The 27,344-nt window shown below is 34.7% G+C and overlaps 5 protein-coding genes across 5 annotated transcripts; 3 read left to right on the top strand and 2 right to left on the bottom strand.

The window, feature by feature from the left end:
* Positions 1-497: 497 nt before the first annotated feature.
* On the bottom strand, positions 498-3,514 carry LOC110711580. The gene is made up of 3 exons (XM_021889989.1): positions 3,443-3,514; positions 880-3,220; positions 498-610 (listed from the first exon to the last, which is right to left on the bottom strand). Exons 1-3 carry the CDS (start codon positions 3,512-3,514, stop codon positions 498-500), a joined length of 2,526 nt encoding a protein of 841 aa, XP_021745681.1.
* Positions 3,515-5,596: 2,082 nt separating this feature from the next.
* LOC110711685 (oil body-associated protein 1A-like) lies at positions 5,597-7,975 on the top strand. Its single transcript, XM_021890100.1, has 3 exons — positions 5,597-5,824; positions 6,673-7,076; positions 7,525-7,975. Exons 1-3 carry the CDS (start codon positions 5,703-5,705, stop codon positions 7,707-7,709), a joined length of 711 nt encoding a protein of 236 aa, XP_021745792.1. The 5' UTR covers positions 5,597-5,702; the 3' UTR covers positions 7,710-7,975.
* Positions 7,976-11,889: 3,914 nt separating this feature from the next.
* LOC110711749 (dCTP pyrophosphatase 1-like) lies at positions 11,890-13,578 on the top strand. Its single transcript, XM_021890165.1, has 2 exons — positions 11,890-12,154; positions 12,999-13,578. Exons 1-2 carry the CDS (start codon positions 12,032-12,034, stop codon positions 13,314-13,316), a joined length of 441 nt encoding a protein of 146 aa, XP_021745857.1. The 5' UTR covers positions 11,890-12,031; the 3' UTR covers positions 13,317-13,578.
* A 2,378-nt stretch (positions 13,579-15,956) lies between these two features.
* LOC110711658 (30S ribosomal protein S1 homolog A-like) lies at positions 15,957-21,572 on the bottom strand. Its single transcript, XM_021890076.1, has 10 exons — positions 20,522-21,572; positions 19,674-19,833; positions 19,059-19,120; positions 18,594-18,753; positions 18,386-18,506; positions 17,828-17,909; positions 17,624-17,724; positions 16,809-16,887; positions 16,666-16,716; positions 15,957-16,422 (listed from the first exon to the last, which is right to left on the bottom strand). The coding sequence occupies exons 1-10, from the start codon at positions 20,828-20,830 to the stop codon at positions 16,339-16,341; spliced, it is 1,209 nt and encodes a 402-aa protein (XP_021745768.1). The 5' UTR covers positions 20,831-21,572; the 3' UTR covers positions 15,957-16,338.
* Positions 21,573-23,510: 1,938 nt separating this feature from the next.
* Positions 23,511-26,471, top strand: LOC110711681 (ras-related protein RABA5d-like). Its single transcript, XM_021890099.1, has 2 exons — positions 23,511-24,093; positions 25,943-26,471. Exons 1-2 carry the CDS (start codon positions 23,763-23,765, stop codon positions 26,254-26,256), a joined length of 645 nt encoding a protein of 214 aa, XP_021745791.1. The 5' UTR covers positions 23,511-23,762; the 3' UTR covers positions 26,257-26,471.
* The last annotated feature ends 873 nt before the right edge of the window (positions 26,472-27,344 follow it).

The following is a 27,344-nucleotide window of genomic DNA, read 5'->3' on the forward strand; positions in this document are numbered from 1 at the left end:
TTTAGTACACTATATTCGTACCTAATTTTTGGACTTGGACAACGTTTTGAGAGGTTAAGTTTTGTAAATTTTTCCCAGGAAAATATGCTCATACTTCATATGATCTTTTTGTTTGTGTGATTTACTAATTTGTACTTGTAACTAGGAACGTTTTACCAAATTGAGCTTTAAACGGAAACTATTGACAAAAATGGTAGCGTGGCAAAACTATTTACCAAACTAAGCTTCCAGGGTAAATCGCTGTCTCGGACAGCGTTTTACCTTCTGTATTTTTTTAAATTCAGTAGGGCATAAAACGCTGTCTCGGACAGCGTTTTATCCTTGGGTTTTTTTAAAAAAAAAAATTCAACTACAACTATTTTATATGTTCAACATAAAGCGCTGTCTCAGACAGCGCTTTATGCTTGAACATAAAACGTTGTCTCAGACAGCGCGTTATGCTTGAACATAAAACGCTGTCTCAGACAGCGCGTTATGCTTGAACATAAAGCGCTGTCTCAGACAGCGCTTTTCTGCTGGAAACAGCAACCAGCATCCAGGCAGAAAACAAGCTTCAGCAAACAGCTTGCATGCTGCAGTCCTCCAACAGCTTCAGCAAACAGCTTGCATGCTGCAATCCCAACAGAGTTAACGCATTAGCAATTAACCAAAATGTTAACGATCAAATGTTCCAAATGTTATTAAATCAAAATGTTCCAAATGTTATTAAATCAAAATTTTCTATTACAAAATAATTCCTCCATCTACGATTACAACGAATTTCAGTTAATAGTCATGGGTCCTCTGAGGGTCTCGATGGACACGTTGCCCGGTTATGGCCCTGAACGTGACAACGACTACATTTGCTCGCGGGCCGGTTAGTCTCATCCATTTCATTACGTATGCGCTTTGACCTTGGTCGCCCTATTCCACGCAACATGCTCCCGTCGGGAATGATTCTGGGACCGTTATAGGGCGTCCAGGTTGTCTCGCAAGGGATTGGCCAGAATTGCGGCGCGTATGTGCTCGTGTATGCCTCCGATTGCAGCACCGGGTCAACCCACGGCCGCTCTGATAGTGAGTACGTTGCACATACGGCTAGAACGTGAGAACATGGGAGGTGAAATATCGTAGGTTTGTTGCAGGTACACGTTCTTAACTGAAAGTTAACAGTATGTTTATGGCCTCCTTTACTACCAAGTCGGTCTCCCCTTTCTGTTGTAACTTGGTAAATATGCAATCGACGGTTATACGCATCCACTCTGTGATATCTGGCTTTTGCGGTGTTCTTCTCTAGAATGGCAGTGACCTTGGGGGGGTATGCAAGTCCCTGTTCAAATCTTGCCTCAGAAGACTCCCTTCTCAAAGTGAAATATTTGTTAACTCTATGAAAAGTTAACTCGACTAGGGACATGATCGGTAGAAACCGTGCTCCCTTCAACACGTTGTTGAATGTCTCAGAGAAGTTAGTAGTGCAAATCCCGTATCTACGTCCAGCGTCGTGAAAGAGGGACCACATGGTGAACGGAATTTGAACAATGTACTCAATTGCCTTGTTACACGCCTCACTAATGAAACACAGATCGCCGTGTAGTTTTCTTTCCTGCCTTTGGTACGCCGTAGCCTTGAACATATCTCTCATGTCGTTTCGTCGCACGTGAGTCTTCAAGTCAGAAGCTATGTGGCGAACACAAAATCTGTGATAGGCTCGCGGCTCGGTAAATCCAACGTTCGGATCAGTCATTGCTGCAATGATCCCAGGATGTCGGTCAGATATAACACAAAGGCCATCTCGTTGAGTGACATGAACCCGAATGCAACCCAGGAACCAAGACCAGCTGGAGGTGTTTTCCCCCTCAACCAACGCAAATGCTAGAGGAAATACTTGGAAGTTTGCATCAACACTTGTAGCAACCAACAGTGTTCCTTTGTACTTCCCGTACAAGTGCGTCCCATCGATACAGATAACTGACATACAATGTTTAAAACCGTCGATACAAGGGCCAAACGCCCAAAACACTCTTTCAAACACTTCCATGTTGCTGTAGTAAACACCGTCAACCAACGCTTTGTACTTCCACACAACACACGTTCCCGGGTTTGACTGTTGGAGGGCTTGCATGAAGTGCGGAAGTCTGCCGTAAGAACTCTCCCAATCACCGTAAATATCAGCTATTGCTTTCCCCTTTGCATACCATGCCCTCCGGTACGGGACATCGAAATGAAATTGCTTGGAGATGAGTTCTTGTATGAATTCAACTTTCAAAGACGGATCTTTCCGAACAAAGGACTTCACAAAATCTGATATTAACGACGAATCCAAATGCGGGTGATCAGTGGACAATACTTCCGTGACACAGTTCTCCCGGTGCGGGCCTTTGTATGTGACTAGGGCAAAGCCACGCGAGTGCTTACTAGATTTGGTACCCCGTAGCATCCAACCACATTTTTTCTTGCACCGCAAATGAAGCACACTCTCATTCGATGTAATTGTGGTGTAGAACTGATTCCTCTGTATGGAATACATCTTCACCATTTCTTGGAGCACTTTCTTACTTTCGAACCACATCCCCTTCTCAAATTCCCCCCCCGGAACAAACGACGTATGACTACCCGATTCGGCCCAATCCTGATCAACTTCGTAGTTCTCGTTCACCTGACTGAACCAAGGAATGGGAGTTCTAACCAGGGGCTCGCCCACTTCCATCCGAGCAGGTTCTACATCCATGTTCTGAAGTCCATCTTCCTCCTCTCCGCTATCGGCCTCATCATTTGTGTACACATCATACACAGAAAGTTCGTTATTCACAATATCTTCAAGATGATTCGGCGCATGCTGAGACGGTGAAGCCTGACCATCATCTTGCGTAGGCGAATAACTATGCAATTGTTCTGGCCGAGTACTTTGTTGGGTACATATAGGCACCGTTTCCACATATATTTCAGTGGGAACACCCTTCATTGCAACAACGTTCCTTAGAGCTGTCACATGCTTATTCGTAGAAACCGGTAACACTTGAACCCCATTGCCGGTCTCAAACCTCATTTTAATGTGTACGTCAACGGTCATCGGGTCTGAACCAATACTACTATGAACCTCATTCATCAAATCATTCATAGTCATGTTCGGTTCTAGTGTTAGTGGTTCCATATTTCCCCCACTATACTCGACCCGGGGTCCATCAAACAGAATTTCTCCTCCCCACCGGCATAACAAAACTACATTTTGTGACGCCATATTCTACATAACCAAAACACATTTTAGGATTATCGAAATCTAGAGCGAGGTAAATTATCAACACTGAAATAAGACTCTTCTCACCTATAACAACTTCACTTTCAACAACTTCACCAATTTCAACAATTTCATGAACAATTTGAATTATTTCAACAATTTCAACCTAAACTATTTCAATAATTTCAACAATTTCATCTCTTCTCACCAATTTCAACCATTAACAACTTCAACATTTTCACCATCATCAACTTCACCAATGTCATGAACAATTTCAATAACAATGTACCACATCACCATCAATAATTATCAACAATGTACCACATTTTCATTAATAATTAGCAACAATTACATGCAATTGACATGAATTAACAACAAGTAAGAGCAATTACATACAATTCACAATAATTAACCACAATAACTATGCAATTACACTAAATTCAGTTTAGGGCTAACCACGAAATTGAGTGAGTGAGTGTGAGAGGGAGGAGGGCAGCAGCAAGGTGGCGGCAGCAGCGGTGGCGCAAGGGTGGGCGGCGGCGGCAATGCGGGTGTTTGAGTACGGTCGTGGTTTAGTGTGAGAGGGAGGAGGGAAAGCGTTGAGGTTGAGGTTGAGTTCTTGCGCATTCTGCTGAAGTGAACATGCTGATATATGGCCATGAAACGCTGTCCCGGACAGCGTTTCATTTAAAAAAAAAAACAGGGAATAAAACGCTGTCTCGGACAGCGTTTTACCCATTGAATTTTTTTTAAAAAAAACCCAAGGATAAAACGCTGTCCGAGACAGCGTTTTATGCCCTACTGAATTTAAAAAAATACAGAAGGTAAAACGCTGTCTGGGACAGCGTTTACCAGTTGAATTTTTTTTTTAAAAAAATACAGAAGGTAAAACGCTGTCCGAGACAGCGATTTACCCTGGAAGCTTAGTTTGGTAAATAGTTTTTCCACGCTACCATTTTTGTCAATAGTTTCCGTTTAAAGCTCAATTTGGTAAAACGTTCTGTAACTAGTTTTTGGTCTTGAATAATACATTAAGTGTTGTTTCCTAGTATGGAATACTTTCATTTACATATGACTTGGTAGAGATGAGAGTCGTAGAACTCCATGTATCTACTGCTCAACTTATACTATTTACTCGTATATAATTTCCTCTAACTTAAAAGTCAATAAATTAAATTACAACACCAATTTTCATTAAATCTTATGCACCTAAAGTTGTTGCTACTAGGGGTGAGCAAAAATTCCAGTTACCCTGAATTGGAACCAAAACCAATTTGAAACTTACGGGTAAAATATACAAAGTACAAGTTTGAAGAAAAGCTTGGAAGTGCTTTGAAAGATCTAAGTAGAGAAAGATCTCACTCTTTCTTCAGAATTCTTCTTCAAGGTTTTGTGTTGTTGTCCGATTTGTCTCCTATTGTACGTCATATTACTCCAGTATATTACGGTACCAACTACCAAGTACTCCGTACCTATTAAGTTTTACAGTGCTTGATGAAATGATAAGTGAGTTGGGTTGGGCCAGGCTAGTTGGTGTTACTTCAACAAAGTCCATAACTGGCCCAATAAATTGGGCTTCAAATCTCCAATTAAAGGCCCAACCAAAGGTAACATAATACGAAGTACATAGCTACTAACATTTTTTTTTATTTATGGTGGATTTTGTAGAAAAGTTTTCGTCTATTCTTAATTTAATTTTTTAGGATTTTCAAGAAATACATTTGATCGTTACTATCTTAAACTATATGATTTAACGCAGTATTTGGAGTATAGTTATAAAAAATATACTTCCTTTGTTCTGTTTTACTTGACCCGCTTTGACTTTTACACTATTTACCACTCTTTTGATCGTCTTTTATGAATAATACGTAAGAAAAAACAAATTCATGTTGGATCTTTTTGAATTCGTCTCAATAAGTACTATCATAATATATAACTTATATAATTTTTATTTATGGATAATTAAAGTTATTGATCGTTGAAATTTTGCATTGACAAGCGTGATAAAAGAAACAGGTCAAGTAAAAAAGAATAAAGTAGATCTTATGAAACTACATGCTCCTCCTACAATAAAACTAACAAGATCAATTGAAACATGTTTTCTTATAGATAATCAAAATATGTGGTCAAATATCAAAAAATTAAATAGCAAACATTAAAAGACGAAAAGAGTATATGCGATATTATTAATTCGAAACGGGTAAGCTTTGGCTAAGTCATAAGAGCATATGGGTGGCAGATCCTAAAGAAATGGCAAATTCCCAAAGACAAAAAACTTTAAATAAGGCAAAGCCACGTTATATCTAGATCTCCTCTTAAGCATGTACGTGTAATGTTGCATGAAAACCCAAGTGTTGAATACATCCTATTTTCCCAAAAATATAAACACCTTACTATAGTTTTGCCGTTGAACAAGAACTAACACGTACAATAATAAGTTGATCAAAAATATACAAGTGTGAGGAAATAAAAAATACAACCATACAAGATGGCAACTCATCCTCTAGTTCCCGGTGAGCCGACTAAGACCAGCACCACCATGCTCGAGACCGCCACTGCCGCGGTTCAGAAGTTTGGCCCTATAAACGCCATCCACCAGCATCTTTGCGCGTAATTTTTTCTCTAATCTATTATTTTTGTAATATTTTTATTTATTTTTGGATATTTTGTCAGATACTACCGATTAAAATCAAGATTTTGTGAAAAATTATCTAATAAAATAAATGTTGTAAGATACTACCTAATAAAAAGTAAAATGTTGCAAGATACTACCTAATAAAAAGTAAAATGTTGTAAAATAGGCCGGATTTTACTATTGACTTGAATTTTGTCGTTGACCCACCTCAAAACACCCTAACACTACTATCTCGTAGCTCGAAACTACTCCACCAACTCGGAATATCTCTCAACCACCCCGAAAATAGTCTTACCACCTTGAAAACCAACCTTTGTGTTGGTTTTGGGGGTGTTTTGAGGTGGATCAACGTCGAAAAATTAGGTCGACAGTGGAAATCCAGATTAGACATAGGTAGTATTTTACGACATTTACCTTTTATAGGTAGTTTCTTACCACATTTTTTTGATTAAGTTAGTTCTCACAAAATCTTGGTTTTAATAGATAGTTTTCGATTTTTGTTTAACATGGGACAATTTGAAGTTTAATGATTATAATTTTGATTGTGAATATCTTTACTTATCTTCAATTAAAAATTCTAAAAATTTGATATTTAGAACCCGAAATGAGTTTGACAAGATCGTCTCACGTTATTATATAATTTTCAGCTTCGAAATCAACATATGTGTTGATAATAAAGTATGAATAAACTTAAATTCATTAAACAACCTACAAATTAAAGTATTTATCAAAATCATGGATGTAAATTTTTTTTATAGATTTGATTTATTTGCATGCAAATTCTCACTTTTGAGCTTAATTAAATACATTGCCCTTTTCACAGGTTCCACTTCTACGGAAATGACATGACTCGTCAAGTAGAAGCGCACCACTTTTGCGGACACCAAAACGAAGAAATGCGTCAATGCTTAATCTATGACAGCCCCGAGGCCGATGCCCGCCTGATCGGTATCGAGTACATCGTATCGGAGGACCTCTTCATGACGCTGCCTGATGCCGAGAAGCGGCTCTGGCATTCTCATGAGTACGAGGTTAAAAGTGGGGTGCTCTTCTTACCCGGGGTTCCGGGTGCTATGCAGCGCCCGGACCTCGCTAAGGTGGCTCAAACTTATGGGAAGACTATCCATTTTTGGCAGGTTGACCGCGGGGATAATCTCCCCTTAGGACTACCCCAAATTATGATGGCTTTAACTCGTGACGGACAACTCTATACTCATCTTGCTTCAGGTAAAACTTACGGATTGGAGTTGTTGATTGCATGTTTCATAATCAATTCGTAATTTATTTTAGATGTATGGGTAATGATGTAGAAAATATTTGATGGTTGTCGGTTGACACATTTTTAAAACTTTAACCGATAATTAATTAAGCTAGCTGGTATCCACATAAATCATAAATAATTACTTCCTAATTTCCTATGCTTTTTTTTATGAAAATAATAAAGCACGTAGTTTAATGATTATTGAAAAGGAAAAATGTTGGTAGCTAGACGTTGGCCTATATATTATTAAAATGGTGGTCTTATGTCGTTATTTTGGGATTAAGGTTTTGATATTGTACATTGTTGATACTAAAATATTCTTGAGGAAAATATAATTTCCAAATAAGGATTTCAAACTAACTAAATGCAATACACTTGTTGAATTCTTGTGCTTAATTTTGCATTTCAACATAGATGTGGAGAAGAAGTACAATGTGAACTTTGAAAAAGAGAGAGAAAATCGAGCATACATGAAGGGGTTGGAGCACGGAATCCATCCCTTGGCGAATGCAGAAGGGAAAGGCCTAAGGACGGAGCTACGTGAGGTGGACTGCCATGGTGGTGCTGGAGCTCATTCTACTCCTAGAGTTTTTGTCTAAGCATAAAATGGTAGTGATGATCATACTATCATAGATAAAACCAACCTTTTTATGCGCATGTGTGTATGCTAGTGAACTTGGTATGTTCGGATATATCTTTTTTTCAGTGTGTTTTGCAATTTTATGTTTTCATCTTATAAATGTTTGCAAGTAGATTACGGTATCAATTTAGTGCTTTAATTTTGTGTGTGATAATGTGATGTTTGGACGGGTACGTACATAAAATTAAAGTATAATACTTGTGGTACGAACTCCTTGTTAGTTTTCATTGGCATCACTAATTTATGTTTGGCTACTACTCAAGCAATTAAGTGGGGAGAATTTCATGTGTCTATAACTTCTATTGATATGAACATGATATGGGTTTTACTCTAAAAAAAATCCATATGACCTCTTGAAAGTGGTCTGCTCTTAAATTTGGAGATAGGCCTAATGTAATGCTTAGTTTTGTTCTGTTCATCTTATTAAAATAAAATCTAGCGAATATAGTTTAAATTTGATAATAAGATAGGCCTAATGTAATGCTTAGTTTTGTTCTGTTCATCTTATTAAAATAAAATCTAGCGAACATAGTTTAAATTTGATAATAATTAGTTAATCTTATTAAAATAAAATCTAGCGAACATAGTTTAAATTTGATAATGTTAATCTTATTAAAATAATCTAGCGAACATAGTTTAAATTTGATAATAATTAGTTAAGTAAAAATAAGCTAATTTCAGCATAAAATAGTCCGATTAGTTATAGTACATCTACTGTTATTGCCGTGAACTATATGTAATGTGTACGTCCACTACAATTGTCGTGCACTATATGTAATGTGTTGCCGTGTTGACAAGTCCTCCTCTAATCGATAAGTAGTACGCATTGTTATATATATGCCTCTTTCTTTCCAATTTGTCAAGTTAGATTGTGAACTAGAAATATGCCAAATAGGAATTTTTGAGGATACTTTCTTATCGTGTAGGAGAACTTCCACACCTTTGTTCTTCCTCCTCCTTTACTTTGTCAAATATCACAATGCGTGCCGCTACTTTTCAATTTTTCACGTATTTGAATTCACTGAACTTTTTGATTCTTAGTGGAATTTTTTTAAGCTATCAATTGAACCTTACTCTTAATAAACTTTATCATATGAATTTGTCTGAACTATTTTAATTAAAACTTATTAACCATTGTTTGGACTTAAGCTAATTTGAACTTATTAAATCCATTTTATATTTTTCACAATATGACTAACTAATTGTTTAAATAATAAATAAATAAATACAATGAAGTTGCCATTGCATTCAACTATAAATTGGTAATCACTAACTTCTTTCAAAAAAATAAAAAAAATAAAAAAATAATAACTTGGTATTCACTGAGATTTTGATGTGATATAATAACAATAAACGATGGTCAAAGTTGATAATAAAGTCAAGTGTCCTAATTATTCTGGACCGAAGGAAGTACTTGCTAGGAAGTTCTCGTATTCCATATGTTTATACACATTCATACAATATTTTTTCCTCAAGAGAACTTTTATACAATCTAATATCATATCACTAATAATTAAAGTCGGTCTCGCAGTCAGGCCACAAGACAACGACACTTGACATTCTAGTTTTTCGTCAAGTGGCGAGCCACGTAGGCGACAAATAGATATTATTGTGATTAAATTGGGTAAATTTGTTTAAGATAAAAAAGTATACATAAAATAATTTAAAATTTTTTTAAAATTTTTTTTATCTTTTTATTGACAATATAATTTTATTTATAGCAACACACCACATATTATAATTAATATGAATATCCAATTCACAATAGAATTTTACTTCTATACGAATAACAACGTAATTTTAATTAAAAATATGACCATGTATCATTGATTTTTTTTTTCTACTATTGATTTACCATCAAAGCTTTTTAATAAGGTATTCTTCAAATTTAGTTGTAATATTTGTGTATGTTTGTGGTTTAGTTAATGAAATCAAAGAAGTCAAAAACTACTAAAATTAGGACACAACAAAAACTGTATAATACAAGATAAACTTGAAATGAATTCAAATCAATGTTAGCAAGGTCTTTTTTTTTACAGGTTTTACAAAGCCTCCATAGCCCATTTACTAGCCATATATTATTACAAATGGTCCAATTTGGCCAATAATAAAAATATATAATCTGTTGATTTTACGTGTTAAAAAAAATTACTTTTAACTTCTTATTTATTTTATTTTTTTACCAACGCACTCTTCTTTTCACAAAATTATACCCCCTCTATTATTTTAGCGTCCCATTGAAATTTAACACATATGTCGACATAAAACTTTGAAAACAATATATATATATATATATATATATATATATATATATATATATATATATATATATATATATATATATATATATATATATATATATATATATATATCTGTGTGTGTGTGTATAATTCACAACCATTGGTTGTAGTAGACCAAGTGAATATAGTGCAACTTATAAAAACAGAAAATGATAACAAACGTGAAAAAAAATATTAGATAGTATTTCTACTCTCATTTTATATCTAATATTTAAAAAAAAATTAAATACTAATAATAATAAGGAAAAATTGACAGGAATATTATGACCTTTGACCGGTCCGCCATAAATAAAACCACCTTTTGATAATCCTCTAATAAAACAACCTTTGCATATGATCTTCCAAAAATAGGATAAAAACTGGCAACCTGTTCAAAGGTTGGACACGTGTCATGTTGTGATTGATTAGGATTTTTTATTTTTAAATTTAACATATTTCCTTTTAAAAATTAAAATGAAATTTTAAAAAACTTAACTAAAAAAAGAAAAAAAAACCCCTCCCTCCCCTTCTCTGATCTCAGCCTGTTCAACACCCCCTCCTTCCCCTGCCACGGTGCAATCTGGTCAGCCACCTCCTTCCCTTCATAACACCGCCGCGCAACCCAGCCCCCTCCCCTTCATTCCCGTAACGCAACAACCCAACCCCCTCCCCTTCACTCCCACAACACAACAACCCAACCCCTCCTTTTCATTCCCTTAGCGCAACCGCGCAACCAATCAACCCCAATCTTGAGGTACCCAACCCTTGCTAGACCGTTAGACATCCTCGCCCAACCTACGCCTATGCTAAATCGAGGGGTTTCGAGCTATGAGAATCTTGAAGTAGTTGGAGTTTCACCACCTTCCCCTCCCAAATCCAACAACCCCACATTCCCCTCCAAAAGCCGAAGGTGGTGGTGGTGAGGAGAGAGAAAGTGAGTTGTGCGGAAGGTGGTGGGGGTGAGTGGAGAGTGTGGCGGAGGGAGGAGAAAGAATGTGCTAGTGACGGTGACTAACGGCGTGGAGGATTTCGTCTGATTTCTTATCGGCGGTGGTTGGCGTCGGTGATTCGTGGGGATAAGATGGGGAGTTTCACGGGGTAGGGGACGTGGGGGTGATTTTTTTTTAAAAAAAATTATTTTTTATTATTTTTTTTTTTCAATAAGAAAATTGTTAAAAAAAAAAAAAGAAAAGAAAAAAAAGGCAATTAACCTTACAAAGGGACACGTGTCATATTAACCCATTAAACAGGTTACCAACCGGTTTCGCCCCATTTTTGGAAGATTGTGTGCAAAGGTTGTTTTATTGGGGGATTATCAAAAGGTGGTTTTATTTATGGCAAACCGGGCAAATGTCATAATATTCATGTCAATTTTTAATTATTGTTATTATTATACTTATAATAATAATAATACAAAATATGCCCACAAATAAGTTCACTCTTTAAATTGGGGTATTCGGGGCAACGCCCGAGGCACGTACTAGTATATATATAAAGGAGAGTTTTTTTCCGAGTTTTTAGAGAGGCACGTAGGAAAAAAATTTCTTAACGTGCCATGTAGAATAAGAAATTTTAGTGATAGCCAATCAAATAAGAGATTTACAAATTCTTTTAGAATTAAATAAATCAAATGCCAAATAAGCAAAATTGGCGAATGAAATTTTAAAGTTTAAATTAATTATATTTAATATATTATATTTTAAAATTAAGAATTTTATCTAAATATATAACAAATGAATGGAAATTCACAAATTTTATAAATACACAAAAAGTTATTTACAAAAATACAAATAAATTGTGAATTGCACAGACTTCATCTATTAAATGTAGCCAAATAAAAGAAATTGGCCATTGACTAGAAAGTTAGTAAGTCTACTCACTCCACAAAAAGCCCAAAACCAACATATTGAAAAGGTTCAAACAAAAACAATACTTGTACAAAGATTTGCACAACCAAAACAAAAATCTCAAAACTCAAAACTCCAACCGTAGAGAGAGAAAGATGGAAGGAAGTGAGGAGAAAAACAGTGTCAGTCTCGAAGATTTGAAGTTAAAAATGGCGGATTTTGCTAAGGAAAGAGATTGGGATCAATTTCATAGCCCAAGAAATCTCCTTTTAGCTTTGGTAATTTTCTTAAACCCCATTTTATTTTATGTTAAACCCTAGAAATTTCTACCAATTAAACCATTTTATATGTTTTCTCTTATTTTTTTGGTTGTATTGTGATATTTGTTTCTTGCTTTGTTAATAAATTATTCAATGTAGAATTATAATTTGCTTTTGTATAAGCATCAATTTTTTGTATTTTTAAGGGGAGCTTTCAGCAAAGTTTGTTACTTTTGCAATTTTTTGGGAAACCCAAAAACTTTTTCTAGTCACAATAATTATTGGGTTTTTGAGTTTTTCTTTGCACTTTTAAAAATAGAACCTTTTTTTTGAGAAATAATAATTTCATTAGTATTTCAAGGATTTTTTGAATGCCTATTTGAGTTTGAATTATTGGTTTTCTGGGTTTTAGATTCTTAAGATGAAAGGTGGAAAATTGAAGTAAAATACAAATAACTCCGAAAATGGCTAAATCTTGTGGTCCTTGTACCATAGCAAACATGTTAGCTAGGAGGATTAAAATGCTTCAATTTTTCAAGAAAATATGATTATCATGTTTGTGATCCTAACATCTAGTAAATTGATAAACTTATACCTTATTCAAGTCAAGGAACAATTGATTGATGTGGGGCTCGTTCAATCGAAGAAAAGTCTTAGCTACATTGTGGGAAGATTAAAATGCTTTTAACTTCAAGAAAAGATGTTAATCATGTTTGCTATTTAAATCTAACACCTAATAAATCAACAAAATTGTCCGTCAAACAAGTAACATTAGACTTGTTTGTTCGATAAAATGATAGCTAACATGTTAGCTATTTCGCCTTACTCTTATTGATCAATTTTGACATTGATTTTCTTACAGGTTGGGGAAGTAGGAGAACTATCTGAGATATTTCAATGGAAAGGGGAGGTGCCAAGAGGATTACCAGGTTGGAAGGAAGAAGAGAAGCAACATTTAGGAGAAGAGCTATCTGATGTGCTACTATACCTTGTAAGACTCTCTGATATTTGTGGGGTTGATCTTGGTAAAGCTGCCCTTAGAAAGCTTGAGCTTAATGCCCTTAAATACCCAATTAATCTCTCTAAGGGCTCTTCGAAGAAGCTTAATTACAACAACAACAACAACAACAACACAACAACCCTGTTGATAAAAAGCTTAAGCTTAATGAATCATAATTAAGCTTATTTGACTAGGTCACCTTATATCATCTGTCATTTTCAGTTATATACCCTTTTAATTTTTAGATTTTAGACTGACCCCCCCCCCCCCCCCCCAAATTATGTGTTCCCCTTTTGATCTTTTTGGGGTGGATGGACCTGCCTTTTGGGGTTTTTAGATCCTACTATGAATCTTGTGTATAAATTCTATGATCTAATTGTAATTCAACGATTGCTTTATGAGTAATTATTCTCATGGTTATCCTTTTTAGCATTTTGAGCTATTTATTTGTGTAGTGTGATTAGTGCCTTAGCGGTAACTTGCTCGTCAGTTACTTTAGTTTGATCCTTATCAAGGTTTGACTTGAATGGGTTTGCCCTGAACTTGAACTTTACTTGGTATAACAGGTCTGTCTAACAAACAAAATTGTGCTTGGCTCAAAAGGGCATTCCAACTTTTGTTTATTGCATCTTCTATTATCCTTGTATTTCAACATTAAGCAAATTGTCGTAGTGAAAATCTCCTAAATGTTTGTAGAGGAATTACAAATTAAGTACTGTATTATTATACATTTAGCATTAGGAATTGCAAGCAAAGCTAATACTATTTCTTAGGCAGAAACTTGCAAATTGCTTGTAATTACTTCACTTGAGTTAGGCTGGAGCTCAAATCTTGTTGCAAGCTGAATTGAGCAAGGTGTTTCAAGCTTGAGCTTGCGTCATAGTTTTTCCAGTCGATCCAACTAGCCAAGTCTAGCTCGAGTATCGCTTGGTTCATTGTGATCCCTAGCAAACACTTGAATGGCCCTGGGTTGTAATTCAAGTAAATGAACCCATGTACTAATGACAAAATATATTGGTACCACCCCGCCAAATCAGATCTACAGTGCAATTAACATACACTTGACCCAAATTATCATATTTTGACAAAAGTGTGTTTAATCTGTGCATGAACACAATCTGGAGTGGCGTGTGATAAAATCCTTCACACTCTCTCTTTATCAACGCACAGTAACAATCTCAAATTAGAGATTTGGTTACTTTTTAGGCTTTTCTAACTTTATGTCCTCAATCTGATGCATTGTAACTTTCTTCCGCTGATCTGAAGTACCCCTTTTTTTTTTACATTTGATGTAACTTTCTCTTGAGAAGGTCATTCAGGTCATTTATTGACTGACATTGAACCTCATTTAATTCCATCAGTTTCTTAAAGTTTGTACCGTCTACATTTTGATCAACCACGTATGCATGCAGAGATAGAGATATGCTTTTGATCATTAATATCACTAATAATATGTTAGTAAAAAAATAAAAAATTAATATTACGAAATTATATATTGTGACCAATTCAACAACATATTATACAAGTACTTAAAATCTTTTAATATATTAGTGAAAGAGTCAAGTTAAAGCCATTACGTGAAGAGGGAAGAAAAGTCAAAGTACAATACTAAATAAAATGGAGGGAGTAGAAAGAGTTGTGTTGAGTCGACATGTTGTAGGTTTATTTTAGCATGGGGGATTGTGACTTGTGAGACCAAATCTTTCGAGGGATCGACATATAGATACTCAAATATATATATTGATCATGCTCTCGATCTTTCAAGGGGTTGACATATAAAGTTAGCCTCCCATTATTACCGGTGTTTTTACTCACGATTGTTGTCAACCTAAGGTGGTGAAAGTATTCCTTTGTAGTAGAATGACGATTCATGATGGAAATTTTGAAAGGACCGTTTTAGTTTGGAATTGCAGGTGCCTCCATGTGACTATGGATGTTCGTCGAGCTTCCATAGCAGTATTATTATGGACAATGGTGGCATGAACGGAAAGATAAAAAACAAAAATCTAGGAGTGAAGACATTGTAGAAATGCTGGGGGGGGGGGGGTTGATGATAGATTAATTTATGTCTTTTTGGTGGTAAAATAGCACTATAATACTCATACTCATTCAATCGAGTGTTCGAGTGGCACGTTCAAATGATCGAGTCATATCCAGGAGGGAACATACCGAAGATGAGTAATGGACTAATGGATCATATGGGTTAAGCACATGATGAAGAAGCACATGATGAAGAATATCTTCGTACTAATGTTCTTTCTCTTACATAATAGTAAACAATAAATAGGTTAGTGTGCTACCGTTGTGGGTCAATTCAATCCAATCCGTTGATCCAAATCAACAACTCTACCCAATAACAACAATTACAACATTTTAAGTCATGTAAATTCTTAAAAGGCCAAAAAAACTTTAGTTTAGCCATCTATTCTCTCACCTTGTGCTGCCTATTGTGTGAGTTGCATGTTGGGTTTGGCTAATACGGAGTAGCATGTTAGAAGGCTAAGTAAGAGCTATAAAGTTCCAATACTATCCCTAGACTATATACTGTGGTTTTCGTGTATTTTTTTTTTTAATCCATCTTGACTTTAGACTCTAATAATCAACGACTCATAATTGAATGGCTCTTGGGCTTATATCTAAAGTTCGCGTTAATTTTATGAGAATTACCCAAGCAGCATCATTTTTTCTAAACCAAATGCTACGTAGGTTACACGAGCATAGGTTGCATATACCTTAGCCATTAGCAAAGAGTACAATAATACATGAATGAAGTAACCTGTAACCTTACGAATTTATAACACGAGCCATGATAACACAATCTTAAAGACGGACAAAATCATTTCATTTTATAGGTTTTTCTTCCCAAAGACGCCCTTTTATAATTAGACAAGATTTGCATGGAAAGCTAACAGTATAAAAAAAAAACAAAATAAAAAAAAAATTAATAAAAAAAAAAAAAAAAAAAAAACTTTGTTGATGTTATAGTATATGAATTACAATCTCTCTTTCTCCCTTTTGGCTTTCCTTCATTTTCTGGCATGACATAGCACACCGCCTATACCAATTAACCATATAGGATCAATGAATACACTGAGTAACATATTTGGGAAGGATCTATAGGTGCAAAAACTATTAAATTTGTTGCTCATATCTGTACTGTACACTGGTAGAGACATAGCGAGGAAATTGTCAACATTTGAAATCATGGAACACGTTCAAGAACCCGCTGTAATGCTTTTTTGATACCTTCCTGATCAAGAGATGTAGTCATCTGTATTTCCTGAACCTATAAAAGAAAAGAAAAAAGCTATAACATACAATTGCGCAGTGATCAGATGAGAAGTATTGCACTAGTGGAGTGACCGGGTGGGAAGAAGTGACACAGATAGTCTGATAGGCCATGCACGGTGCAAGTTTTTAAAGTTCTATGGAAAATTTAGGGGTATGGGAGTATATTGTCTGGACTCCAAATTATATATTGCTGGGATATACCCATTTGGGAAGGAGATGAAGATGTGAAACCACGTACCTGTCTTCCAGCACGAGCAAGTAAGATGTACTGGTTGTCAATTGCTGGTGCCTGTCAAATGACATTGAGAAGTTCAAGGCTCAGGCAATGGCATGAAAGACGGCAGCTAAGTACTTAGATTAGTTGACAGAAAAGACACTAACATTAGAAAGCCAGAACTGGAGATCTTGTGAAACAACCCGTTTCTCAAAGCCTTGCCGTCTGATTCTGACCTCACTTATACTGCACAAAAAAGTAATCCTTTAAGGATAGTAACATAATAGTCGCAAATTCAGCTGAATAAAATCATGATGTGCAAAGACAATAGACACCCAAGTAAATTTGAAAAATTTAAAACAACAAATGCAGGTCCTACCAATCAAAGCCTTAAACTAGTGAAAGCTTGAGAGTTAAGAGTATATTGTATTTGTATGTTTATAAATCAAATTAACAGCTGATCTTTGCATTCCATATGAACCAAAGAAAGCCAGCTCATGTAAATGACTGGAAGACCAATTAACCAGTGATTATTAAGTACCAGTATAAAGCGGGTAAGAGACTTTCACTATCTAAATTAAGGGGAAAAAATGAACAATATACTAAGGAATTATGATACTTGGTGGATAGTCAGTGTCTACTCAAGTCAGAGTGTCAAGACACGTACATATTCATTTATCAAACTTGGCAACTCAAGCAAAGTTTCCTTAATTTCGGCCCAAAATGAAGTGCCGATATACTCATTGCCATAAGGTTCAGGATTCAACACGGGTAATTGAGGTAAAATGAAAAGTCTTAACATAGCAGTGATAAGTGAAATGTTTGCACGTTATAGAAAATAGACAGGGTGGCCGCAGGAGGGGGGGAGGGGGGATGTTGGCTCACACATTATCAAATTAGTAGATAATAAGAATTAACACTTTTTGAGAAAAAAAAAAAAAAAAGAAAAAAAAAAACACACACTAGGATTGGAAAACAATACCCTTCTTCCTCTAGCAACTCCTTAAATATTTCTTCAAGCCCTGGAAGTGGCTGAATATCAAAGCTTTCACTTGTGCCTGTAGAGTCAGGACTTGTACCGTCCTGTTTCAATATACGGATTGAACTTTTTACTTAAAAATCAGAAGGGGGCAAACTTGATCCTTAAATGAATGAAATAATGATTTGAAGTGATCATAACTCGTACCTGAGGAATTACTTTGTCCAAGGTCTCGAACAATGGATCTTCCTCAAGTTGTCTAATTGATAATGTAATCCTTGATTTCTCCCTGCATTAACCTTCTATGAGAACGGAGCCATATAGTGGATTTGCTTGAAAATAATGCAAACAAAAGAGAAAATAACAAAACTTTCATTCAACATGAACAATCACTACCACCCAAGGAAGATTTAATTAATTGTCGGAGTCTAGGGAGGTCCAGAATTAGGCAATAATACTAATGACAAGTCAAGACTCCAGACTAGTAGGTAGGGGTGTTCAAAAAAATCCGATCTGAAATTTCGATGATCTGACCTGAAATAATGAGGTTCACAGACAAGTTTTGTCATAGCAACCTAACCAATATCAAACATAAGTCTTCTCCTCCAGATATTCAACAAGCAAAGAAGTTGAATAATCAGATAAGCAGCCACAAAACATGGAGATGTCAAATAATTATTTACTACCAAGATTATCAATTTCTAGCAAGCCACTGTCCAAGCTCCCTAGGTGACAATATTAGCAGATACTTGTAGTAATTTTTACCTGTCAATGTTGACAATTTTTACTCTTACAACATCACCCACTCTTAATACATCCCTGACATCTTGAACATAATCCCATGAAACTTCCGAAACATGTACTAAGCCAGTAAGATGGTATTTGCCTGCGTAATGTAAGTTGTATACATCAGGGTGCCAAAAAAACCATGAAAAAACAATCACAGTAACTAAAGGTTCAAGCTTAAAAATACCATCAGGAAAGCGCAGATTAAGGAAGGCCCCATAGTCCTCAACCACACCAACTCTTGCCTCAAAGATATCCCCTTCTTTGATTTTTTCAGAGTACTTTGACCAGGTGGCCTCCTTCTCAGAGAATATCAATTTCTTGCTACCTTCATCTACCTCAATCACCTATTCCAACAATGGCAAATAAAAGTCCGATAACATATCCTAAGAGGGTTTGAAAACAAAATACATTCTTACATGACAAAATAAGCCAGCTCAAAACATTATGATAGAAACAATCCATAAGTTTGGCAGGCACTGCAGACATTAAGAAGGCTTAACTTGCACCTCTACAAGATTCAAGTTTTGAGGATCAATCTTTACTCCAGTATTTTATGTGACCAGAGATGCACCCAAACTTTACTCATGGCTTAAAAGGACAAGATCAGAAAACACAAAGGTTTCCAGAATGAAATGCTTATATTGGTTACCTTCATGTAGATGACAGATCCAATAAGTCCTCTTGCAATCTGTTGTATCGTCTTATTTGGTTCTGCATCAAATGTCAGCAGTCAGCAATATAATTACTAAACGTAACCATACTTGTGACAAGTCCATCAGGGCAACCAAATATTCATGCTTTTTAATAAAGTGAAAGCATTTGAGTAAACAACGGAGTGACAAACTAATAAAGTGAAAGCATTTGAGTAAACAACTGAGTGACAAACTGACAACAATAAGTTACTATAGACCATTTTATTACTTCATTCATGGCTTCCCTGCAACATTGGTGGAACGGAGTAACTATAGACCATTTTATTATTTCAGATGTAACAGATACTGTTGTTATGAACAAAGGAGAAATTTTCACCAGTTACATAATAAAATTGATAACAAGCACAATATAATAGTGAAAGGCTGATAAAATTCTACAGTATGAGTAGCCAACAAAAGAGAAATACCAGACTGAAAGTTATCCAAACTATGATAAATCAACAAAAAATTCAATCACTTCATAATTATAAGCAAAATTGATTAATGAATGTGTCAACACCCCATGTACAGAACAAAGAACAAAGTCATACAGAACAAAGAAAGTGAAGTACCTTCACTAGAATATGATGGACTCAACTGTGGAAAAGGAAGAAATCCGACAAGCGAATAGAAACGAACTAGCAAGCCACCATTATTGAAGCCTTCAACTCTTCCCTCGTAGATAGATCCAGTTTCTTTATATTTCTTAGCTGCTTCCCAGTCAGCAGGCCTCTATTTCTTCATAGCAATAGATGCATTAGCATATAGAAACAAAACAAGCATCCAACTCCAGATTAATTAATCACTCAAGAGGGGTTAAAAGAAGCTTTAACATTAACATTCCTCAAAATAGACTCCAAGGCCAAGGGTAGTGATGTTGCTACTTTACCATTAACAAAGTTTTTAATACTCCATAACTCTTCTAAATATATACCATCACAAGCAAAAAGCCAAAGAATATTAAATATTTGAACTTCATTGAGCATGAACAGTCAAAACTAAAAATCAACTAACATGAATAACTTTAAATGCCATGTAAAGTTCATCAATTCACACAACTCAAGTACAACAATCTACATTCTAAAACTCTTACAGCTCATTTTTTTATTTGCTCTCAATAATCAAACCATAGCACCAACTTAAACAAACCATAATTCTACATATCATCTATAAGATATCTTGGGCATCCAATCAGACTAATAATTATTGATCATTATACAATAAGAGAATGCCAATTAGCTAAGTTAAACAAAAGTGAAAGTGGGTACAAACTGAAATTGAAACTTTAATTAGCAAATTCATTGTAAAATTCAAAAACCCCACAAAAATAAAATTAAAAAGTTGCAATCTTTTCTATCAAATATCCAAAACAAATGCAAAAATTAGAACATAAATTGAGAAAAGCTGCAATAAAACTCACCCGAATTGGACGAGGGGGTTCAAGAGACAAAGTAGAATCATCCAAATTTTCATCAATTTGAGCTTCAGAAGAAGCATTAGTTGGAGCAGCTTGAATTGGGTATCTGTTAATTCCAGATTTACGGTACAAATTCAAGAGATTTATATTATTATTATTATTATTATTATTATTAATATATGGTGTGTAATTATATGAAACATAAGATAAGGAACAAGAACTTGTAATTGAATCATTGGCTATATTTTGTGAATGAAAGCAAAGGTTTGTTAATGAGCCTACTCCTAAAGATGATACATTTAAAATTGGCATTTCTTGATTTTTTTTTTTTTTTTCGGTTTTTCGGGTTGGGAAAATTATAGATTTTCTGGGCTTAGTGGGTTTGTGCCATTAGAGTGAGCTTGAATAGGGTCTATTTTGCCTTTTCTTTTCTTTTTTTTTTTTGGTGGTGATGAATAAAAAGATTAATGTTATAAAGCTATGTGTCTTTTTTGTGCCCACAAAAAATGGTGGTATCTTAGATATGGACTCATTATTTCTGTAATTCTGTGACATCCATTTTACGTTTTTAGTGGATATTAAGATTAATATTGGGTTACCCAAATTTCTTGGATGTAAAGCCAATACAAGACTTCTCTACTTCATATGGTTATAAGAACTATATTCAAAGTACTTCAATATATACATATGGTTATATGAACATATCCTAGATTGGCCGAGTGGGTACATATTTGATCAATCGGACAACTCTTTTTACAAAGTATTTGAACTGAATATATTTACTTAATTGAAATAATAAACACTTTGTAATTTTCTAGTAGAAACAATATTATATTAAGTGTCTATTGTCCAAGTGACTCATTTAGAACCCTATAAGTAGAGATCACGAATGGAATGAGGTGTTAGCTTTTAATAGCACTACTAATAGGATTCGACATATGGTTCATTTTTTTTTTTTTTTTACCTAATCCGTCAGCTCAAAGTTATACTTCCTCTGTTATTTTTTACTTGACTTCTTTCTTTTATGACGCTTGTCAATGCAAAATTTTAGCAATCAATAACTTTAATTCTCCTCAAGCAAAAATTTTAAAAGTTATATACTACGGTATTATGATAGTACTTATTGAGACGAATTCAAAAGGATCCCACATGAATATGTTTTTCCTTAATTCACAAAAGCGGTCAAAGGAGGGGTGGTGATTAGTGTAAAAGTCAAAGCGGGTTAAGTAAAAAAGTTCGGAAGAAGTAGAACATTTACAATAAAAAAATCAAAATTTAATAATTAGATATTATACAGAATTAGATAGAAGACCCTTTAAGAATTTGATTATTATACAATACCATAAGATGTTGATTGAATGTAGTGACCTTGATCAATAAATCTCAAAAGGTTGATGACTACTCTTGAGTATAAATTTAACATTAATCCATTTGGCATAGTGATAGTTATGAAATAAATGATGTAGCCGAGATTTGATTTCAGGTCTTGAATATCACCCTTTAAGATTTTAATCAATTAAACTAGTTAAAGTTCGACATATTATATAGGAGCATGTTTTTTTTTTTTTTTTTTTTAAAGATAACTAAAGTAGTATGCTGACGAGGATGGTCGTGCAGGTCATCACTCATCAACAGCCCAGTGACGAGAGATGGGTCAAACTCAAACATTAAAATCCCCCTTTTTCATATTTTATTTTGCAACCCCATTTAATTTAAATACAGATATTGCAGTAGAAGAAGAATTAAAGACAGTCAAGTGTGACACCATTTATAACAGTTACATATACTTTTATCTCTTGAAGAATAGAAGAAACTCAAGTGTGACTCCATCAATAACAGAGTACATGTACTCTAATCACTTGCTTATGTCTCACGCGCCTCTATCATTTACTCCATTTTAAAGGTTACATCGTTATTTTAATTTTTCGACCAGTATTATTAATGTATTTAGGGGTACATAGTCGGATAAAATATTTTTTATTTTTTATTATTTTTTTTATAATACTCTTTCCGTGTTTAAATAAATGAAATATTTTGACTTTTTGCACTATTTATCTAATTCACTTTGACTAATGTTTGTTATTTATACATACGAATAAATATAGTCTTATAGGTACTTGTTGGAATCATATAATTTATTTATATTCAATTGTTATAATTTTTACTTGTTGATAATTAAAGATATTATCAATTAAAGCATAGCATTACAAGAAAAACGTTTCATTTATTTAAACACGAAGGGAGTATAGTTTAATCTTATAAGATTATAAATAGTTAAAATAATTTATATAAATCACGATGTTTTTCATAGAAATATATTTCAAATAAACATAAGAGAATATTTCAAAGTATTGGTATGTCTTTAACAATGATGTTTCTCGATGTCTTCCCTAATTAAGGCTTTAAGAAAGTGCTTTAGCCCGGAGAGAGAACAACGGGAGGTTCAGTCAAAAACATTTACCGACGTGTAGGCGAGCCACAACCAAGCTGTTAGAGCTAAGTATTATGCCTCGATTTTCAAAAGGACGGTCCAAGGCTCCAAGCATGGCCCGAAACCACACATCCATTAAATCAAGTTTAGGTCGATATGCTTAGCCAACATTTTACTTATTTGTTGAGTTTTGTACATGGTCTTAGGCTTTTTCGACACGCCTTTTTTTATTAGTAGATGTCAACTATAACTAGGTTAACGTCTTGTGGTGGTATTCAAAATCAAAGATTTACATTATTATCTTTTGTGACTCTCTCCACACCAAAATATCTCTATGCGATAGCAGAATAAAATCAATATGCTTACTAAGGATTTAGGACACTAACAAAGTTATAAGTTGAGACTACCAGAAAAGATTTTAGTACATTAACATTATTTTAGAAATTTCCCATAAACTATAGGGTTATATCACAAAAACACATGAGGATTAAAGAATGGAAGAATGATTAATCCCTCCCTAATGTGACCGGGGTTCGATCCTCAACCTTTCCCTCCAGGCCTCAACTTCAACAGTTGAACTCCCCCTCAAAAGCACCTCTTTCTTACATAAACAACGCTCTCAAAAAAGGTCCACTCTCCTGTTTTCTCTCTTCTCTTTCCTCTTTCATTTCTCCTTCTTTCCAAAATCTAACACAAACCCACTTCCCAAAATCTCTCCTTTTCCAATACCCAATTCCCCAAAATCTCCATATTTTCTCCATAAATCAAATCTAACCCCACTTAATCCCTAATTTCCCCTGTTTTTAAGCCACAATGTCTTCAGATGATGAAGCAGAAGAATACCTCTTCAAGATTGTTATAATTGGTGATTCAGCTGTTGGTAAATCTAATTTATTATCTAGATATGCAAGAAATGAGTTTAATATGCATTCAAAAGCAACAATTGGTGTGGAATTTCAAACACAAAGTATGGAAATTGAGGGAAAAGAAGTAAAAGCTCAGATTTGGGATACTGCTGGTCAAGAAAGATTTAGAGCTGTTACTTCTGCTTATTATAGAGGTGCTGTTGGTGCTCTTCTTGTTTATGATATTTCTCGCAGAACTACTTTTGATAGTATTGGTCGCTGGCTTGATGAACTTACCAGTAAGTTGTTCAATTTTAATTTATTTTTAATTTTTCTGAATTTTTTTGGTTGATGGGTTGCTTTTATGGTGTGTTTATTGATCTGGGTTGTTGATAATTTTGTGTTTTTTGGTGGATTTTGTGTGGGTTTATGTGGTTATTATATCAGATTTGGTGAAATTTAGGTGTTTATATGATTTTTTGGGTTAGCATTGGATATTATTTTGCTGAATTTAGTTCAAAGTTGACATCTTTTTTGTTGATTGATCTGAATTTATATTTTGTTGTTAAAAAAGTTGTGTTATTTTGGAGATTTGCTTGAATTTTTCTGGGTTTGCTCATTTGTTTGGCTAATTGATCTGGGATTTAAGAAAGTTTAGTCTTTTATGTTTTGTTGAAGGCATTGTTAAGCATATCAGGGATTGAAAAAAACAAGTACCTGAATATTAAATTTGGGATTCTTGTAAATGATATTAATTAGCAAAATGTAAGTAGTTGGGGTAGCTGGCTTTTACTGCTTTTAATTTATGTATTGCATTTGTTTTCTTGCAATGGTTGTTGAATTTGAATTTGCTGAGATTAGATTGGAATATCATTTGAAGATTCGGCTTTTACTTTATGTGTGATGATTAGGATTGATGATCTCATTGTGTTTCAATGGGAGAAACTAATTGAGCAACATGAATATTGAAAAGCCATCATGTTTTGTACAGACACCACCTTTATGAATTATGATAAGCAATCACTTAATTTGTATTCCCTTGGACATAAATATAGGAAATTTTTATGGACTGCTTAGAAAATTCGTCTGTGGCGATTCGGGACTTACAAATGAGTAGTAAGTAAGTAACAGATTCTGCTTTTGAATTCTCTAATTCTTCAAGATGAGCTTGATTGTTGGTACATCTGTGAATCTGTGATAACTTAATCCACCAAACTTAACATCAATTTAGTTCTACTTTCTCCTTAGATTGGTGTTACCGCCGTTATGTGTTCCATCATCCTTTTCATGTGACCTTTACCTAGTATCGAGGAACAGCTAGAGTGGTAAGGATCAATGTGGTCACTTTAAAGCTTGCAATTCCTAGGTTCTGCTATTTGTGCAGTTTATTGGCATTTTCATCATTGATTGTCTACTCCAGATCAAAACTTTAGTAGATCTGGTATTCATCAACATTCTTGGTTGCTCTCAACTCTCAAGTAGCTTAGCTAGTGTCTTCAGAGACCGTAGGATTTTGCAAAAAACTGTGAACTTGGCACTGTGAGCATACATTGGTCTTTCTCCTTCTCTCCCAGCCACCCACCATCCGACAAAAGGGAAACAATCAACAGCTGATAGAGGATATTTCACCTAAGACTTTGAACCATCTTATAGACGGGGCTCACTCAACTCTTAGCCAAAGGTTCCATTAACACTAGTACTTTGAACTCTAGTCTTCTGATCTCACCCAATGGTTAAAGCTATCTGACATTGGAGGATGTTGCGTACTTGGTCTTCTAAATAAAAATGAATTTCTCTAATGTTGGTTGACAAAGACGTGGGTAATTCTTCTTCTCATTGGTGGTTGTTGCATACTTAAGTCTCCTATGTAAGTTAAGTAGTTGTAAAGGACTTCCTGTGTTCATTCAATCAAACAACTTCTGGCAATGTAAATTCACGAGAATTACAACCTGAAAAGTGGTACGGAGTACATCCTACATCCAACCAATGGACTACTATCAAATTATACTGACATTAGTTTCGAAGTTTTTGCAACTGATACAATTTCTTCCTAGATGTGTGTTTTAGCTTAGTTTAGCTATCATTTCCTATCTACAGAACCATTCTAATTTTTGTCTCAAAACTTGACCAATGTGGATTCCTGTGCAGCTCATTCTGATACAACAGTAGCACGAATGCTTGTGGGAAATAAAAGTGACTTGGACAACATAAGGTCAGTAAGCATCGAAGAAGGCAAGAACCTTGCTGAAGAGCACGGACTTTTCTTCATGGAGACATCTGCTAAAGATTCGACCAATGTAAGGATGGCTTTTGAGATGGTGATCAAGGAGATATACAACAGTGTGAGCAGGAGAGTTCTCAATTCAGACTCTTATAAAGCTCAGTTATCTCTTAATAGGGTAAGCATTGTTAATGATGAAAAGACGCAAAACCAAGGGTTTACTTCCTGTTGTTCTAGGTGAATTTTCGCGGGCACAAAATTGTCTGCACTCGGAAATACACTGAATTGTTTTTTCCTACAGTCAGTGCTTTTTATCCTTAATTATTATTTTTTTAAAAATCTATATCAATATCAAATTTTTGTACTTGAAACATTATAATTTCCAAATCATATTTGAGTGGTATAGTAAAAGATGCATGACATCCCTCAGCCCAAAATTAAGGTGCTGATTCTCAACTTTGTTCTTGCCCCATTTGAGGGATCATATTATTGTATATGATCAATTTTTAATTCTTATTATCTATTTTTTCATATTACAAACAGCTAAGAAATGTGAGGTAACCACGTTTTTGTTGGAAATTATTGTCAGGTTGATCTCTTTCATTGTCCTGACTTGCATGTTGAATGTTTGTGCAGCCTGTTACCTCTTCTTTTTCTTTTTTAATGGCTAAATGTTAGTGTTTTTAGTAGTATATAATTTGTATTAAAGCTGTCATTTATGTGCCTTCTTGCATTATTGAAATCAAGAGCATGATCAAGGCAAAGTCACGATACATATTGGCTACTCGGATTTGCGTTCTAAAAATACATCGTTTTCAAGCATTAAAATTCCTAAGCACCCTTATATACACTGAGAACACAAAAATAGGCCGCTGAGATTGGACTGTTTGGCTCGTTTTTGAGATGTATATATCATCCCTATTATTTTTTCAAATCTCGAAATCTCTTTATTAAGACATTATTTACCTGAAATACTTAATCACCCCAAAACCCTGTTTATATCAGGCGTGCATACATGTCTTGGTTAACTGAAACACTACATCATGAATTGCTTTTGCGAAACTAATTAGCATCTTTGTTAATCGCATGCGTTGTAAACTAATTTGCTAATTCTCAAAGGTGCACTTTACATTATCCATTTTTTTTAAGCATTATCAACTTATTAACAATTATTAACTTTTGATGGAAAAATCTAAATAAGTCTCCGAGTCCCTTCCATAATTGTTTGGTGCTCATAATGGTAATCTAGAATAGCATAATGCATAAATTGAAATCATTTCGTTTAAGCATGTTTTGAAAGCACTAATTAATGCTCATAGGCCCATGCGG

The sequence above is a fragment of the Chenopodium quinoa genome, unplaced genomic scaffold (assembly GCF_001683475.1).
Source record: "Chenopodium quinoa cultivar QQ74 unplaced genomic scaffold, ASM168347v1, whole genome shotgun sequence".
In the NCBI taxonomy this organism is placed as follows: Eukaryota; Viridiplantae; Streptophyta; class Magnoliopsida; order Caryophyllales; family Amaranthaceae; genus Chenopodium; species Chenopodium quinoa.